We start from the raw sequence: 18,228 nt of genomic DNA on the forward strand, positions 1-18,228 counted from the left end.
TAAAATCTTAAATCATCTAAATCTGATGTAGTATCTATTGTCAAAGTGATTTCAACATGGGTTATTCTTCCTGTATCTTCATATACAATATAAATTGCCTAGTTAGTAAGTAAAATGATCATGAAAATAATAGGAAAAAATGCCAGTGAATTTTTATGTGCAGGGAAGTTTATTAGAAAGCAGAGAAATGACAAAACAAAAGAAATTCACTTGAGGAGAAAATAAGGGTAAATTGGACCCCCCTACCCCCGATCTCAGGGTGTCAAGTCAGTGCCACTCAGCACCTGCAGATAATAGCCACCTTGTGGACCACCTGCAGAGCATGACCAAAATATCAGGAAGAATGAAACATTCAGAGGACTGAGATCATTTCTTATCTGATGGATTGCAATTTAATTCTTATTTGGTGCTGATATAGAAAGGAAAATATGACAAGGGAGAATTATAAATGAGCCAGCATATGTTCACGGAGTCAGAAGAACAGTGGTGGACCCACTGTAATCATGAGATCCAACTAAACGAATGATGTCAGCTAGACTCCGTGAGTCCTAAGGGTCAGCGCGAAAAAGGATCTACATGTGTGGGACAGAGGTAAGTGGAGACAGTGGTCACAAGACAGCGAGCTCAGCAGCAAGAGGAGGGACAGCACACAGGGCGGGGGCAGGTGGAGATGACACAGGTGGGGCGATAGCAAGTGGTGTGGCAGGAGACCCGGTTGCACACTGGGCGCAGGCAGCAGCTCGGGCGGCAGCAGCTGGAGCTATAGCAAGAGGGGCGGCAGCAGCTGGAGATGCGGGGGCAGCTGGGCTGGCAGCACACAGACTGGCAGCACTGGGGCCTGCAGCAGCTGGAGATGCAGCTGGTCGGCCTGTAGCAGCTGGACCCACAGCTGGAAACACAGCAGGAGGGGCGGGAGCAGCTAGAGATGCAGCAGGTGGGGCGAGGGCAGGTGGGTTGGCAGCAGACGGGGCGGCAGCAGCTGGACACACCACAGCTGGGGCGGTAGCAGGTGGTTCTGCAGCAGGTGGTCTGGCAGCAGCTGGGGCGGCAGCAGGTCTCCTGGCAGAGACTTCGGCCACAGCTCTGGTCAGAGCAGACGGAGCCACAACAGGAGCTGACCATGGTGTCAGAGGGTGGAGGTTCTGGGTGAGTTTCCAGGAGAGTGAGTTTCTTGAGTCTGAGAGCTCCTTGGCCCACAGCCCACTTTATACCCTGCAGAAGAGCTTCTATCATGACATCATTATTTCCTCGTTATTGTTTACCCTCCTAGGAAAATTGATCATTTAATTATATAATTGTGTGTTTCTCATTCAGTATTCCAAAATGGTGAAAATAACACTATTCCTTTTCCTAGTGTGCTCCTGTGTGCCCAATTGAAAGCCCTGTCCCAGTTCTTCCTTTTGGGTGTCACCTTTGCTCCTGGTGGGTTCAATGTCTTATGAAACATTAGTCATATGATGCTAACATTTTTTTTAAGTGTGCTATTCTCTCCTATCCCTGCTCTTTGGACATCAGAGAGAAAAAGTTTCTTATACAGCTCATGTATATTTTGGTGTCAAGGGTGAGGGGAACATGGCTTATCAGATGAAACACTGAAAAGGAATTAGACAGAAAGATATTTGCGGGGAGGATGTCCCACAAATAATATGGATGAGTATGATCCTATGCGGGCATCTTGGGTGATCAGGAAGATAGTTAGACCACAAGGAAGTTTCAAATTCTGTGTCTGATTTCACTCCACTGTCTCAAGCACTTAGCAATACTCATAGCTTTTAAATAGAAGAAACACATTTTTGCTTTATGTCTTCCAGGCTAGGCAATCAGAATGGGATGTTGTGATTTATCTTTTAGTGGTCAAACTTGTATACAGGATATTTCATTATAAAAGCATTTGTTGTATATAAACATGTTTGGAATGATTAAGCCTTCAAAAATATGGATCCAAGACATTCTGTTGGGTAGTAAGAGAACTTGACAGATAACTCCTCAACTGTTTCCTATAGGTTCTTGACTAAGACACATGCATAAGAAACAGATTCAGTCAGTTCAGTTCAGTCGCTCAGTTGTGTCTGACTCTTTGCGACCCCATGGACTGCAGCACGCCAGGCCTCCCTGTCCATCACCAACTCCCGGAGCTTACTCAAACTCATGTCCATTGAGTCGGTGATGCCATCCAACCATCTCATCCTCTGTCATCCCCTTCTCCTCCGGACTTCAATCTTTCCCAGCATCAGGGTCTTTTCAGATGAGTCAGTTCTTCACATGAGGTGGCCAAAGTATTGGAGTTTCAGCTTCAGCATCAGTGCTTCCAATGAATATTTAGGACTGATTTCCTTTAGGATGGACTGGTTGGATCTCTTTGCTGTCTAAGGGACTCTCAAGAGTCTTCTTCAACACCACGGTTCAAAAGCATCAATTCTTCAGCACTCAGCAGCTCCAGCAAGACCGTCGTAGGCCCTGGAGCATTTGCTATGTGGTGCTGGGGTGACTGTGAGGAGATACCCCACATCCAAGGGCAGAGAAGCACCTGCAAGATGGTAGCTGACACTGGAGTGGTGGCTGTGTGGTGCTGGAGTGACTTTAAGGAGATACCTCATGTCCAAGGGCAAAGGAAAAGTCCCAACAAGATGGTAGAAGGGGCAAAATTGCATTTAGAATCACAGTCCATACATGCTAGAGACGCTTAGAGGGCTCCATGTGCACACCAGGACCTACAGACCCCACAGAGACTGAGACAGAACTGTGTCTGAGTGTCTCCTGAGGAGTTACGCTTCATCAGTGGACTGCTGAAGGGGCAGGAGCTCTGGGTACAGTAGACCTGGGTATGACATAAGCCCCCTTGGAGGAAGTCACCATTAACCCCACCACAGAGCCACCAGAACTTACACAACACTGGGGAAACAGACTCTTGGAGGGCACAAACAAAACCTTGTGTGCACTAGGACCCAGAAGAAACAAGCAGTGACCCTCCAAGAGACTGACCCAGACTTGCCTGTGAGTATCCAGGAGTCTCTGGCGGAGGCGGAGGTTGGTGGTGGCCTGCTGCAGAGTTGGGGGCATTGAGTGTAACAGTGTGTGCATGGGACCTTTTGAAGGAGGAAGCCATTATCTTCATTACCTCCATCATAGTTTGGTCCCAGGTAAATAGCAAAGAGGGAACATAGCCTTGCCCATCAACAGAAAATTGTATGGCCCCACCCATCAGAACAAGACCAAGTTTTTCCCTCAGTCAGTCTTACCCATCAGGAAGCTTCCATAAGCCTCTTATCTTTCTCCATCAGAGGGCAGACAGACTGAAAACTGAACACAGAAAACTAACGAATCTCATCATATGGACCACAGCCTTGTCTAGCTCAATCAAACTATGAGGCATGCTGTGTAGGGGCCACCCAAGACAGACAGGTAATGGTAGAGAGTTCTGACAACGCATGGTCCACTGGAGAAGTGAATGGCAAACCACTCAGTATTCTTACCTTGAGACCCCCATGAACAGTATGAACACAAACAGTTTGGCAATAGTTAAAAGAAGGGTTTCCCTGAAAGCTCAGCTGGAAAAGAATCTGCCTGCAATGTGGGAGACCTGGATTCGATCCCTGGGTTGGGAAGTTCCCCTGGAGAAGTGAATGGCTACCTATTCCAATATTCTGACCTGGAGAATTCCATGGACTACATAGTCCATGGGGTCGCAAAGAGCTGGACATGACTGAATGACATTCATTTTCAAAAGAATGACAGTTATTTAAGTCTTTACTTTTCAGTTGGAAGATAATTCCTTTACAAGGTTGTGTAGCTTTCTGCAGTACAACAATGTGATTGAGCCATAATTATATATATATGTCCCCTCCCTTTAAGCTGCCCTCCCACCCCAATCCCATCCCACCCCTCTAGGTTGTCATAGAGCCCTGAACTGAACTTCCTATGTTATTTTAAATGAAGAACTGAGATCAACATATATAGTATGTGGATAAGTTCCATACATTTTCAATAAAAGGTGAGGAATGATGACATTTATCATTTGTACAGTACTCACTATTCATTATGCTAAATTCACTAGGCATTGTGCTGTATTCACTAAGCATTGTGCTGAATATCTTATATTTGTTTTGAATCTTTAATACAGCATATAATGCGGAGGTCCAGCCCCGGTGGATCCAGGGTGATTCGAAGGTGGGGACGGAGTCGGCGTCCTTGGAAAAATACATATTTAATTACAGATATATACAGAGATAAGAAATGGATAGTGTAGTAGGAAAATTAGTGGAGAAAAAGAGGCTGAATAACTTGGTTTACGTGGAATAGAATCCATGCTCCAGATGGGAATTCAGCCTGAAAAACGGGGAGCAAGAAAGAACGACATGGGGGTATCAGTCTTTCCGGAAACTGATCCAATTTCTTTATTTTTGGGTTTGCGTATATACCTTTTGTTACACCTAGGGATGAATACAGAGTCACACGGGGGTCAGCAGTCCTGACCTTTATCAAAACCAGGTGCTTCACATAAAAAGGTCTTAGGGATTTTACATCATCTTCTGGCCATGAGTGAGACCTGCTGACATTTTATTATCCTTTCTTTCTGAAAACCAAAAAACTTATTTCTTCCAAGGGTGTTTTTTCTTAAACCAGGCACCACCCTCCAAATAAAGTTACATTCCTATAGGGTGAGGGTGTAGTGAGTTACAATCAAGAAAGGAATTTACTTAACCCAAGGTTAACATGATTAATCTTAAAGTTAATACTTTTTTCTCCTATATGCTTAAAGGTTAATACTTATTTCTCCTATATGCTAGTTATATTCATTATAAGGGCAGGGAACATGGAGATTTAGCAGCAAACATCAGCCCAACAAATGAAAATCCTTTCACCAATGCTCCCCTTAAGATCTATTTAGGCTGAAGATAGTGATAAAGTTACATTTTTACATAGCAAGGACACAGCGATTTATAACAAAGTACAGTGATCTATTACAAAAGAGAAAATCCATTAACTCAAAAAGTCTAGTATTGCTAACCTTAAAAACTACTATATTTCCTTTTCTATATTCCAAATACATTGATTAATATATTCCCAGGTGCCTAAGGATATGGAGGCCTGGCGGCAATCATTGACTCAACAATGAGAAAAGCCCTATGCTAATTAAGACTTTCAAAATACTCCAAAACTCTCTGTGCTGTTTATGGTTGAGAGGTAGTAAACAGTCATGTGCTTAGTGGCAGGAGTATGGATATCCTGTCACACAAGCTAGTCTGTCAGCAGAGAGGTTTGACCTAAGACACCCTTGTCACACCCAGGGCAGGGAATTAGCAGCAATTATTGGCACAACAAATGAAAAACCCTTCACCAATATAATTCCTAACCAACCCGCTATACTAATAATTTCCAACTCCCCAAAAGAATTTGCCTTTAGTAAGTCTAAAACATCTCGTGCCTCTCAGATTGGGAGGCTGTTAACAATCACATGTGGCCGGACGAACCTATACAGGTGGGCTAGATAACCTTCAGAGGAGTTCGTAAGCTGAAACACTCTTGTCATGCCCAGGAATTTTTATTGACTTGGAGCTGCAAGTTAACTCCTTCTCCGAGAGAAATGGTTATGGGGGAGAGCCCCCGTAAAGTCAGAGGTATAGGTGAGAGCATAAAACAGACTCCAGTTTTGGGGTAGATGCTCGGGAACAGGGGGTTTCCTGAGGCTTGATCATGCCTTTGCGTATGCCAAGCCTCCTTCCTCATGACCTTTGCCATGGGCGGAGTTCCTCACGCTGGCCCCCGGCAATATAATATAGTGTGTATTCTTATTACTTCTTTAAGCAATAGGCCAAAGAAGCATAGAAACGTTAAGAGGGAAGAAAGAAAGCTTGTGTGTAAGATTAAACAGAAGTTAAGCTGTATTAGGACACTGAGAAGGGGTGAAAAATAAAGCTTGCAAGCCTTTGCTGAAGCTGCTTCATCTTCCTGGAATGTTTCATCTTTGTCTTTATCTTTGCAAACTACTATTCCTCTGTCAAAATCCTAGCTTTCCCCTGAATGTTTCCTACCAATGATTAACTACCCTGTTCAAATACAATTTGTCCCTGCATTGTGCTCCGAATTTTGCACTCTCTGCGATGCAGACACCCTGAGGGCACTATAAAATTTAATTTTGTTTCTGGGACAGAGCACATTAGCGACAAATGTTTGTCGAGTGAATGAAGGCTTTTGGATAAATTAAGGGTATGTAATGGTCCTTTAAAAAATATGTCTGTTTTGCCTGGTGGAGAAAAGTGGGAGAAACATTCCAAACAAAGGGATCATGGTTACACTCGAGGAAAACCACATTTGTTTAAGTGGCAAGCAACGTGTCACCTGATAAAACACATTTGTGGAAGTTCAAATTTGATCCATAGCGTGGAACTTACCTATAGGACACCATGGATACATATGCTGTATTAAGACAGAAACAGATGTGATAGAAAGGAGGTGAACACATATGTTGACACTGGTTCTCTTCACTTCCAGACATCCCAATTTAGCTCTCTTTTGTGAGAAATAACCACCATCACTGGTTTAATGTCAATCAGCTAAAAATATTTGCTGAACATCTATTGTCTTTGTCTGAGTTGCACCCGAAGTAGATATTGAAACACAGATGTGAGTGCAAGCAGTTTACCTGGGGGAGCGATTCTCAGAAGTGCACACGAGGAAGTGGGAAAAGAAGACAGGGAAAAAAGGAAAACCCGTAAGTCCGGGTTAATAATGCAGTTGTCACTGTGGGTAACTGAGGAATGAATCTGGGGCCTACCTGAGGCTGGGAGCTATTAGCTGCCATGGTTATAAGCCTAGAAAATCCCACAGAATTAACTGAATATTATTGTTAACAGTGAAGCGGGCTATCTTAGAAAACTGATGGATTTCTTATGCACTTTTATATTTCTTCACAAAATAAAATGGCAAAAATGAATTCACAGATCTGAGCAATAAATATAAAGAGATATGTAAATAAATCTGTCAAATAATATACTTATCTGGTATTGGAGGAATATATTAACATTGCCTGAAGGCCAAAAAATAATATTTGAATAAACATCAGAAAAAAAATTTACAGGTAAAGGTATTTATAAATAAAGACATAAATGTCATACAAAAGGATTCAATAAGAATGTATATCCATTTGTAAAAATTGGTTTTGAATGGGATTGGCAAAGACAAATGATGGACAACTCACGTATGATCACATTCTTTTGTGCTATTCAAATTTTTTTTTAATTTTTATTTTTTTAAAAATTTTGATATCTTTAATTCTTACATGCGTTCCCAAACATGAACCCCCCTCCCACCTCCCTCCCCATAACATCTCTGTGGGTCATCCTCATGCACCAGCCCCAAGCATGCTGCATCCTGCGTCAGACATAGACTGGCGATTCAATTCTTACATGATAGTATACATGTTAGAATGTCATTCTCCCAAATCATCCCACCCTCTCCCTCTCCCTCTGGGTCCAAAAGTCCATTATACACATCTGTGTCTCTTTCCCTGTCTTGCATACAGGGTCGTCATTGCCATCTTCCTAAATTCCATATATATGTGTTAGTATACTGTTTTGGTGTTTTTCTTTCTGGCTTACTTCACTCTGTGTAATCGGCTCCAGTTTCATCCATCTCATCAGAACTGATTCAAATGAATTCTTTTTTACGGCTGAGTAATACTCCATTGTGTATATGTACCACAGCTTTCTTATCCATTCATCTGCTGATGGACATCTAGGTTGTTTCCATGTCCTGGCTATTATAAACAGTGCTGCGATGAACATTGGGGTACATGTGTCTCTTTCAATTCTGGTTTCCTTGGTGTGTATGCCCAGAAGTGGGATTGCTGGGTCATAAGGCAGTTCCATTTGCAATTTGTTAAGGAATCTCCACACTGTTCTCCATAGTGGCTGTACTAGTTTGCATTCCCACCAACAGTGTAGGAGGGTTCCCTTTTCTCCACACCTCTCCAGCATTTATTGCTTGCAGATTTTTGGATCGCAGACATTCTGACTGGTGTGAAGTGGTACCTCATTGTGGTTTTGATTTGCATTTCTCTAATAATAAGTGATGTTGAGCATCTTTTCATGTGTTTGTTAGCCATCCGTATGTCTTCTTTGGAGAAATGTCTATTTAGTTCTTTGGCCCATTTTTTGATTGGGTCGTTTATTTTTCTGGAATTGAGCTGCATAAGTTGCTTGTATATTTTTGAGATTAGTTGTTTGTCAGTTGCTTCATTTGCTATTATTTTCTCCCATTCAGAAGGCTGTCTTTTCACCTTGCTTATATTTTCCTTTGTTGTGCAGAAGCTTTTAATTTTAATTAGATCCCATTTGTTTATTTTTGCTTTTATTTCCAGAATTCTGGGAGGTGGATCATAGAGGATCCTGCTGTGATTTATGTCGGAGAGTGTTTTGCCTATGTTCTCCTCTAGGAGTTTTATAGTTTCTGATCTTACATTTAAATCTTTAATCCCTATCAAGCTACCAGCCACATTTTTTACAGAACTAGAACAAATAATTTCAAGATTTGTATGGAAATACAAAAAACCTCGAATAGCCAAAGCAATCTTGAGAAAGGAGAATGGAACTGGAAGAATCAACTTGCCTGACTTCAGGCTCTACTACAAAGCCACAGTCATCAAGACAGTATGGTACTGGCACAAAGACAGACATATAGATCAATGGAACAAAATGGAAAGCCCAGAGATAAATCCGCACACATATGGACACCTTATCTTTGACAAAGGAGGCAAGAATATACAATGGAGTAAAGACAATCTCTTTAACAAGTGGTGCTGGGAAAACTGGTCAACCACTTGTAAAAGAATGGAACTAGATCACTTTCTAACACCGCACACAAAAATAAACTCAAAATGGATTAAAGATCTAAATGTAAGATCAGAAACTATAAAACTCCTAGAGGAGAACATAGGCAAAACACTCTCAAATATTTTTTTAAAAAGCATGTGTTTGTGTATAAGTGACATAAAATTCTTGGAAAAGAATAAAAGTACCTCAGATAAAATTCCCAGTTCTCTCTACAAATTCAGTTCCATGAGTTTTATACATTTATGTTTAAGTTTGTACTTATTATATACTATCGCTCAGTCATGTCCAACTCTTTGCGACCCCATGGACTGTAGCCTACCAGACTCCTCCGTCCATGGGATTTTTCAGGCAAGAATATTGGAGTGGGTTGCCACTTCTTTCTCCAGGAGATCTTCCCGAACCAGGGATTGAACCCAGGTCTCCTGCATTGTAGACAGACGATTTACCGTCTGAGCCACCAGGGAAGTCTTATTATACACTAAAAGATGATAACTATGTTGCTGTCAGTGTTTCCAGCTCTCAAATTAACTGTTGTGAATTACAAATTGCTTTTTGGGACTGTTTGAGTTCCCTAGGAAGCAGACCCAGAGATGAAAATTAGCAAAAAGGGTGTTTATTGAGAAGTGATCTTGGGATTAGTACTGCTAGGAGGAAAGGGAAGGGAAGTGAGCAGAAATGGACAGGTGGAGAAATCAAGCTAGGATAGAGTTTCAGTGGACATCTAAGCATGGCACTGGAAAGGTCCCTTTTTACTCTTGGACATAAAATCACAGTCAGCAGTAATACCAAGGAACTGTCCCTGGGTCGGTTTCATTGCTTTATATCACCTGACTGGCACTGAAGGTAGCCCCACTATAAGGCAGAATAAACTGAATATTCTGAATAGTAATAATAATAAACCAAATGTACTGAAGCCCTGGCTACCAGAACAAAGCAGAACTCCACTGTATACCTGCAGGGGCTTTCTTGCTGGCTCAGAAGATAAAGAATCTGCCCTCAATGCAAGAGACATGGGTTCAATCCCTGGGGCAGAAAGATTCCCTGGAGAACGGAATGGGAACCCACTCCAGTATTCTTGCCTGCAGAATCTGTGGATAGAGGAGCCTTGTGGGATACAATCCACGGGGCCACATAGAGTTGGACACGGCTGAGTGACTAACATTTCAACAGTATATGTGGACGAAGGACTCATTGCCTGTGACCCGAAGCAGAAAATACATAGACTTTACTAACCTATCTACCTGCTGCTTTTATAGGTGAAAAAACCCTGAAAGCTGGTGTTGTTAAAAATCATGAATTGTGTTCAATCTTTCCAAATTTTTTCTCATGTTATCTTCACAGATGCTCAATCACTTCAGTTTCACCTCCTTTCCCCCAAAAGACTAGAAAATGATTAATTTATCTATTTTCTGGACATAACTAGGCAGCGATCAATGTCATTTGACCTCTCTTGAAAGTTGATTAATTTGTGCTGTTTGGCAGGTAGAGGAAAAATTCAATTACTTGGATCGAAATGTAAATCCTTTAAAAAAATAAAGAGAGTAACAATCAGATTCAAATTTCAGTGCCAATAGGAGGACGTTTATTTAGGTTCATGGAAATAAAAAGACGTAAGAAAATCTTTACCAAATAGTACACCAAAAAATCTTCATTGGATTTCCATATCAGAGAGAGAGAAATCAGGGGCCCTACAAGTGATAGAGACAAATTCCTTAAGCATGAAAAACAGATGTCCTAAAGAAATAAGGACGAGTGTTGGGAGAATGTAATTTGCTGGGAGATTCTGAGTGTTCTCATTTGCAACGGAGGGAGTTTGGAGAGAAGTTAGAATGTGGATTCAGTATGTCCGGTGTGTGTTTATGAAATTCAAGGACTAGTTCTCTTGAACCCTCCACATTTTAAAAAGAAGCTCTGCAACAGTGGGGAGGGAGGAAATGAGGAAGCAGTATGTTCAAAGCAGAGATTCAGCAGCAAGAGGAGGGACAGCACACGGGGCGGGGGCAGGTGGAGATGACACAGGTGGGGCGATAGCAAGTGGTGTGGCAGGAGACCCGGCCACACACTGGGCGCAGGCAGCAGCTCGGGCAGCAGCAGCTGGAGCCACAGCAAGAGGGGCGGCAGCAGCTGGAGATGCGGGGGCAGCTGGGCTGGCAGCACACAGACTGGCAACACCGGGGCCTGCAGCTGGAGATGCAGCAGGTAGGCCTGCAGCAGCTGGAGCCACAGCTGGACCCACAGCTGGAGGGGCGGTAGCAGCTAGAGAAGCAGCAGGTGGGGCGAGGGCAGGTGGGCTGGCAGCACACAGGCTGGCAGCACTGGGGCCTACAGCAGCTGGAGATGCAGCTGGTCGGCCTGTAGCAGCTGGAACCACAGCTGGAAACACAGCAGGAGGGGCGGGAGCAGCTAGAGATGCAGCAGGTGGGGCGAGGGCAGGTGGGCTGGCAGCAGACGGGGCGGCAGCAGCTGGACACACCACAGCTGGGGCGGTAGCAGGTGGTCCTGCAGCAGGTGGTCTGGCAGCAGCTGGGGCGGCAGCAGGTCTCCTGGCAGAGACTTCGGCTGCAGCTCTGGTCAGAGCAGACGGAGCCACAACAGGAGCTGACCATGGTGTCAGAGGGTGGAGGTTCTGGGTGAGTTTCCAGGAAAGTGAGTTTCTTGAGTCTGAGACTCTTCTTGGCCCGCGGCCCCTTTATACCCTGCAGAAGAGCTGCTATCATGACATCATTTTTCCCGTGTTATTGTTTACCCTCCTAGGAAAATTGATCATTTAATTGCATAATTGTGTGTTTCTCATGCAGTAGTCCAAAATGAAGAAAATGATATCTTTCCTTTTCCTGATAAGTGTCTGTGTGTCCAATTGAAAGCCCTGTCCCAGTTCTTCCTTTTGGGTGTCACCTTTTCTACTGGTTGGTTCAATATCTTATACAGCTTTTATCATCTGCATCTAGCATCTTTTTTTTGAATGTGATATCTCTCCTATCACTGCTCTCTGAACTTCAGAGAGAAAAATTTCTTATACAGCTCATGTATATTTTGTTGTCAAGGGTGAGGGGAACCAGTGCTGGTCAGGTGAAACACTGGAAAGGAATTAGAAAGAAAGATGTTTGGGGTGAATGTCCCACAAATAATATGGATGAATGTGATCCTAAGTGGGCGTTTTGGACGGTCAGGAAGATAGGTAGACTACAAGGAATTTTCAACTTCTGTGTCTGATTTCACTCCACTGTCTCAAGCACTTAGCCATACTCACAGCTTTTAAATAGAAGAAACACGTTTTTGCTGTATGTCTCCCAGGCTAGGCAATCAGAATGGGATGTTTTGATTTATCTTTAAGTTGTCAAACTTGTACACAGGATATTTCATTACAAAAGCATTCATTGTATATAAACATGTTTGGAATGGTTAAGCCTTCAAAAATATGGATCCAAGAATTCTGTTGGGTAGTAAGAGAACTTGACGGATAACTCCGCATCCTTTTCCTGTAGATACTTGCATGAGACACATGCCTAAGAAACAGCACGGCAATAGTTTAAAAAAGGGCTTCCCTGGTAAGTCAGCTGGTAAAGAATTTGCCTGCAATGTGGGAGACTTTGGTTCGATCTCTGGGTTTGGAAGATCCCCTGGAGAAGGTAATGGTACCAGTTCCAGTATTCTGACCTGGAAAATTCCATGGGCTGTATAGTCTATGGGGTCACAAAGAGCTAGACATGACTGAGCGACTTTCATTTTCAAAAGAATGACAGTTATTTTTTTAAGTCTTTATTTTTTAATTGGAGGATAATTCCTTTACAAGGTTGTGTAGCTTTCTGCAGTACAATGTGATTCAGCCATAAGTATATATATGTCCCCTCCCTCTGATCCGCCCTCCCAACCGAATCCCATCCCACCCCTCTAGGTTCTCACAGAGCACCAGAATGAGCTTCCTATGTTATTTTTAAATGAAGAGCTAAAATCAACATACATCTATACATCTTCAATAAAACGTGAGGAATAATGATATTTATCATTTGTAGAGTATTTACTATGCTTTATGTGGAGAAGGCGATGGCACCGCACTCCAGTACTCTTGCCTGAAAAATCCCATGGACAGAGGAGCCTGGTGGCCTGCAGTCCATGGGGTTTTGAAGAGTCAGACACGACTGAGCGACTTCACTTTCACTTTTCACTTTCATGCATTGGAGAAGGAAATGGCACCCCACTCCAGTGTTCTTGCCTGGAGATTCCCAGGGACGGCAGAGCCTGGTGGGCTGCCATCTATGGGGTCGCACAGAGTCGGACATGACTGAAGCGACTTAGCAGCAGCATGCTAAATTTACCAGGCATTGTGTTCAGTTCACTGAGCATTGCACTGAATATCTTATATTTATTTTGAATCTTTAATGCAAAATATAATATAGTGTGTATTCTTACTACTTCTTTTTTTTTTTAATTTTAATTTTTAATTTATTTTACTTTGCAATACTGTATTGGTTTTGCCATACATTAAGCAATAGGCCAAAGAAGCATAGAAACATTAAGAGGGAAAAAAAAAATTGTGTAAGATTAAACAGAAGTTAAGCTGTTTAGGACAGCTGAGGAAGAGGTCAAAAATAAAGCTTGCAAGCCTTTGCTGAAGCCATGTCATCTTCCTGGAATGTTTCATCTTTGTCGTTATCTTTGCAAACTCCTATTTCTCTCAAAACCCCAGGTTTACCCTACTTGCTTCCTCCAGTGATTAACTACCCTGTTCAAATACAATTTGTCCCTGCATTGTGCTCTGTTTTTTGCACTCTCTGCTGAACCACAGTTGCTTTCTGTCATTCAACTATTGTTACGCAGACGCCCTGAAGGCATGAACTATAAAATTTGTTTTTGCTACTGGGACAGAGCACATTAGTGACAAATGTTTGTCGAGTGAATGAAGGCTTTTGGATGACTTACAGGTATATAATGGTCCTTTAAAAAATATGACTCAGAGGGAGAGGCAGAGGGTGGGATGATTTGGGAGAATAGCATTGAAACATGTATACTATCATGTAAGAATTGAATCACCAGTCTATGTCCGATGCAGGATACAGCATGCTTGGGGCTGGTGCACAGGGATGACCCAGAGGGATGTTGTGGGGAGGGAGGTGGGAGGGAGGTTCATGTTTCGGATCGCATGTACACCCGTGGTGGATTCATGTCAATGTATGGCAAAACCAATACAGTATTGTAAAGTAAAATAAAGTAAAAATTTTAAAAAAATTAAAAAAAAATGTCTATTTTGCCTGGTAGAGAAAAGTGGAAGAAACATTCCAATCAATGGGATCATGGTTACACCTTAGGATAACCATATTTGTTTATGTGGCAAGCTTCATGTCACCTGATAAAACACATTTGTAGAAGTTCAACTTTGATCCATAGAATCGTACATACCTTTAAGACACCATGGATACATATACTGTATTAACAAAGAAACAGATGTGATAGAAAGGAGGAGAACACAAGTGTTGACACTGGTTCTCTTCACTTGCAGACATCCCAATTTAGCTCTCTTTTGGGAGAAGTAACCACCACCACTAGTTTAATATCAATCAACAAAACATATTTGCTGAACATCTATTGTCTTTGTTTCAATTGCGCCCAAAATAGATATTGAAACATAAATGTGAGTGCAAGTGGTTCACTTGGGGGGGTAAGGGGGCGGGGAGGGGGGCGCGGTGGGGGTGGATTCTGGGAAGTACACATGAGGAAATGAGAAAGCAAGGCAGGAGAAAGAAAAACCCATAAGTCTGTGTTAATAATGAGGTTGCCACTGTGGGTAACTGAGGAATGATTCCGGGGACATACCTGAGGCTGGGGGCTATTCCCTACCATGATTATACATCTAGAAAATCCCAAAGAATCACCTGAATATTCTTGTTAACAGTGAAGTTGACTGGCTCAGAACACTGATAGATTTCTTATGCACTTAGCAATATTTCTTCATAAATCTAATGGGAAATATGTATTCACAGTTCTCAGCATGAATATAAAAATATGTAAACAAATCTGTCAAATAATATACTTACCAGGTATTGGAGGAATGTATTAACATTGCCTGAAGGCCAAAAAATAATATTTGAATAAACATCAGAACAAAAAAATGTATAAATAAAGCTGGGTTTCTGAATAAAGACATGTCATACAAAAGGATTCAATAAGAATTGGTTTTGAATGGGATTGGCAAAGACAAATGATGGGCAAGTATTTTGATCATTCTTTAGTGTTATTCAAAATTTTTGAAAAAGCATGTGTGTGTATAAGCGACATAAATTCCTTAGAAAATAATAAAAGTACTTTAGATAAAATTCACAGTTCTCTCTATGGATTCATTTCCATAAATTTTCTTGGATTATGTTAAGCTTCTACTTACTATACACTAAAATATGAAAACTACACTTTAGGCAGTCTTTCCAGATCTCAGATTAACTGTTGTTAACTACAAATTGCTTTTCAGGACTGTCTGAGTTCCCTAGGAAGCAGACACAGAGGTGAAAATTAGCAAAAGGTATTTATCGAGAAGTGCTCTTGGGACTAGTACTTCTAGGAGGAAAGAGAAGGGAAGTGAGCAGAAGTGGACAGCTGGAGAAATCAAGCTGGGATAGAGTTTCAGTGGACATCTAAGCATGGCGCTGGAAAGGTCCCTTTTTTTTTTGTTGGACGTAAAATCACAGTCACCAGCAATACCAAGGAACTGTCACCAAGTCTGTTTCATTGCTTTATACCACCTGCTGGGCACTGAAAGTAGCCCTACTATAAGTCAGAATAAACTGAATATTCTGAATAGTAGTAATAACAATAATAAACCAAATCTACTGAAGCCCTGGCTACCAGAATAAAGCAGAACTCCACTGTATACCTGTAGGAGCTTCCACATTGGCTCAGAAGATAAAGAATCTGCCCTCAATGCAAGAGACATGGGTTTGATCCCTGGGGCAGAAAGATCCCCTGGAGAATGGAATGGCAACCCACTCCAGTGTTCTTGCCTGCAAAATTCTGTGGACAGAGGAGCCTGCGGGGCTACAATCCACGGGGTCGCATAGAGTTAGAGCCAGTTGAGTGACTAACATTTTCACTGTGTAAGTGGACGAAAGTCTCATTGTATGTGACCCAATGTAGAAAATACATAGACTTTACTAAGCTATCTATCCACTGCCTTATAGGTGAAAAAACCTTGAAAGCTGGTGTTGTTAAAAATCATGAATTGTGTTCAATCTTTCTAAATCTTTTCTCATGTTATTATATTCACAGATGCTCTATCACTTCAGTTTCACCCCTTTCCCCCATAAAGACTAGAATATGATTAATGTATATTAATCATTATATTAATGTATAATTAATATGTCTATATTCTAGACATAACTAGTAGTGATCAGTGTCATTTGACCTCTCTTGAAGGTTGATAAATTTGTGCTGTTTGGCAGGTGCAGGCAAAATTCAATGACTTTGGATCGAAATGTAAACCCTTTTAAAAAAAAAGAGAGTAACAATCAGATTTAAATTTCAGTGCCAGTAGGGGGACCTTTATTTAGGTTCGTGGAAATAACAGGACATAAGAAAATCTTTACCAAAGAGTACACCAAAAAATCTTTGTTGTATTTCCATATCAGAGATAAAAATCGGTGGACCCACAAGTGATGGAGACAAATTCCTTAAGCATCATTAAGAAATGTCCTGAAGAAAAAGGGAGGAGTGTTTAGAAATTGTAATTTCCTGGGAGATTCTGAGTGATCTCATTTGTATGGGAGGGACTTTGGAGAGAAGATAGAACGTGGCTCAGTATGTCTGGTATTTGTTTATGAAATTCAAGGGGCCAGTTCTCTTGAACCCTCCACATGTTAAAAAGAAGCTCTGCAACCGTGGGGAGGGAGGAAATGAGGAAGCAGTATGTTCAAAGCAGAGATTCAGCAGCAAGAGGAGGGACAGCACACAGGGCGGGGGCAGGTGGAGATGAAACAGGTGGGGCGATAGCAAGTGGTGTGACAGGAGACCCGGCCACACACTGGGCGCAGGCAGCAGCTCGGGCGGCAGCAGCTGGAGCTATAGCAAGAGGGGCGGCAGCAGCTGGAGATGCGGGGGCAGCTGGGCTGGCAGCACACAGGCTGGCAACACCGGGGCCTGCAGCTGGAGATGCAGCAGGTAGGCCTGCAGCAGCTGGAGCCACAGCTGGACCCACAGCTGGAGGGGCGGTAGCAGCTAGAGAAGCAGCAGGTGGGGCGAGGGCAGGTGGGCTGGCAGCACACAGACTGGCAACACCGGGGCCTGCAGCTGGAGATGCAGCAGGTAGGCCTGCAGCAGCTGGAGCCACAGCTGGACCCACAGCTGGAGGGGCGGTAGCAGCTAGAGAAGCAGCAGGTGGGGCGAGGGCAGGTGGGCTGGCAGCACACAGGCTGGCAGCACTGGGGTCTGCAGCTGGAGATGCAGCAGGTAGGCCTGTAGAAGCTGGAACCACAGCTGGAAACACAGCAGGAGGGGCGGGAGCAGCTAGAGATGCAGCAGGTGGGGCGAGGGCAGGTGGGCTGGCAGCAGACGGGGCGGCAGCAGCTGGACACACCACAGCTGGGGCGGTAGCAGGTGGTCCTGCAGCAGGTGGTCTGGCAGCAGCTGGGGCGGCAGCAGGTCTCCTGGCAGAGACTTCGGCCGCAGCTCTGGTCAGAGCAGACGGAGCCACAACAGGAGCTGACCATGGTGTCAGAGGGTGGAGGTTCTGGGTGAGTTTCCAGGAAAGTGAGCTTCTTGAGTCTAAGTGTCTCCTCCGCCCACAGCCCCCTTTATACCCTGCAAAAGAGCTGCTATCATGACATCATTTCCTTGTTATTGTTTACCCTCTTAGGAAAATTGATCATTTAATTGCATAATTGTGTGTATTCAGTATTCGAAAATGGAAAAACCTTTCCTTTTCCTGGTAAGCGCCTGTGTGTCCAATTGAAAGCCCTGTCCTAGTTCTTCCCTAGTGGGTGTCACCTTTACTCCTGGTTGGTTCAGTGCTTGCAAAGCATTAGTCGTATGACTCTAACACTTTTTTTTTGAATGTGATATTCTCTCCTATCACTGCTCTCTGAACTTCAGAGAGAAAAAGTTTCTTATATGACTCGTGTATATTTTGTTGTCAAGGGTGAGGGGAATAAGCGCTGGTGAGGTTAAACATGAAAAGGAATTAGAAAGATGTTTGGGGGCAGGGTGTCCCACATATTATATGGATGAATGTGATCCTATGTGGGCATCTTTAATGGTGAGAAAGATAGTTACGCTACAAGGAAGTTTCAAATTCTGTGTCTGATTTCATTCCACTGTCTCAAGCACTGCTAACAGTACTCACAGCTTTTAAATAGAAGAAACACATTTTCCCCAAGCTAGTCTCCCAGGCTAGGCAACCAGAATGGGATATTTTGAT

At 43.0% G+C, this 18,228-nt stretch overlaps 2 protein-coding genes across 3 annotated transcripts; both read right to left on the bottom strand.

The window, feature by feature from the left end:
- Positions 1–150: 150 nt before the first annotated feature.
- Positions 151–11,494, bottom strand: LOC101115138 (keratin-associated protein 4-8). 2 transcript variants are annotated; one of them, XM_027974563.3, is made up of 2 exons: positions 10,821–11,453; positions 151–1,069 (listed from the first exon to the last, which is right to left on the bottom strand). In XM_027974563.3, the coding sequence occupies exons 1-2, from the start codon at positions 11,435–11,437 to the stop codon at positions 625–627; spliced, it is 1,062 nt and encodes a 353-aa protein (XP_027830364.2). In that variant the 5' UTR covers positions 11,438–11,453; the 3' UTR covers positions 151–624. The 2 variants fall into 2 exon arrangements, with proteins under 2 accessions (XP_027830364.2, XP_060251585.1); XM_060395602.1 differs by lacking the exon at positions 151–1,069 and having other exon boundaries at positions 10,387–11,185; positions 11,243–11,494.
- Positions 11,495–16,329: 4,835 nt separating this feature from the next.
- On the bottom strand, positions 16,330–17,578 carry LOC105616374 (keratin-associated protein 4-8-like). Its single transcript, XM_027974565.2, has one exon. The coding sequence runs from the start codon at positions 17,519–17,521 to the stop codon at positions 16,739–16,741; it is 783 nt and encodes a 260-aa protein (XP_027830366.2). The 5' UTR covers positions 17,522–17,578; the 3' UTR covers positions 16,330–16,738.
- Between the last annotated feature and the right edge of the window lie 650 nt (positions 17,579–18,228).

The sequence above is a fragment of the Ovis aries genome, chromosome 11 (assembly GCF_016772045.2).
Source record: "Ovis aries strain OAR_USU_Benz2616 breed Rambouillet chromosome 11, ARS-UI_Ramb_v3.0, whole genome shotgun sequence".
In the NCBI taxonomy this organism is placed as follows: Eukaryota; Metazoa; Chordata; class Mammalia; order Artiodactyla; family Bovidae; genus Ovis; species Ovis aries.

Coding starts and splice junctions, on each gene's coding strand:
- LOC101115138 (XM_027974563.3), bottom strand. CDS start 11,437: ATGGTCAGCTCCTGTTGTGGCTCCGTCTGCTCTGACCAGAGCTGCAGC. Junction 1,070..10,820: donor TCCACCTGCCCCCGCCCCGT/GTGCTGTCCCTC, acceptor CTGTGGCCGAAG/TCTCTGCCAGGAGACCTGCT.
- LOC105616374 (XM_027974565.2), bottom strand. CDS start 17,521: ATGGTCAGCTCCTGTTGTGGCTCCGTCTGCTCTGACCAGAGCTGCGGC.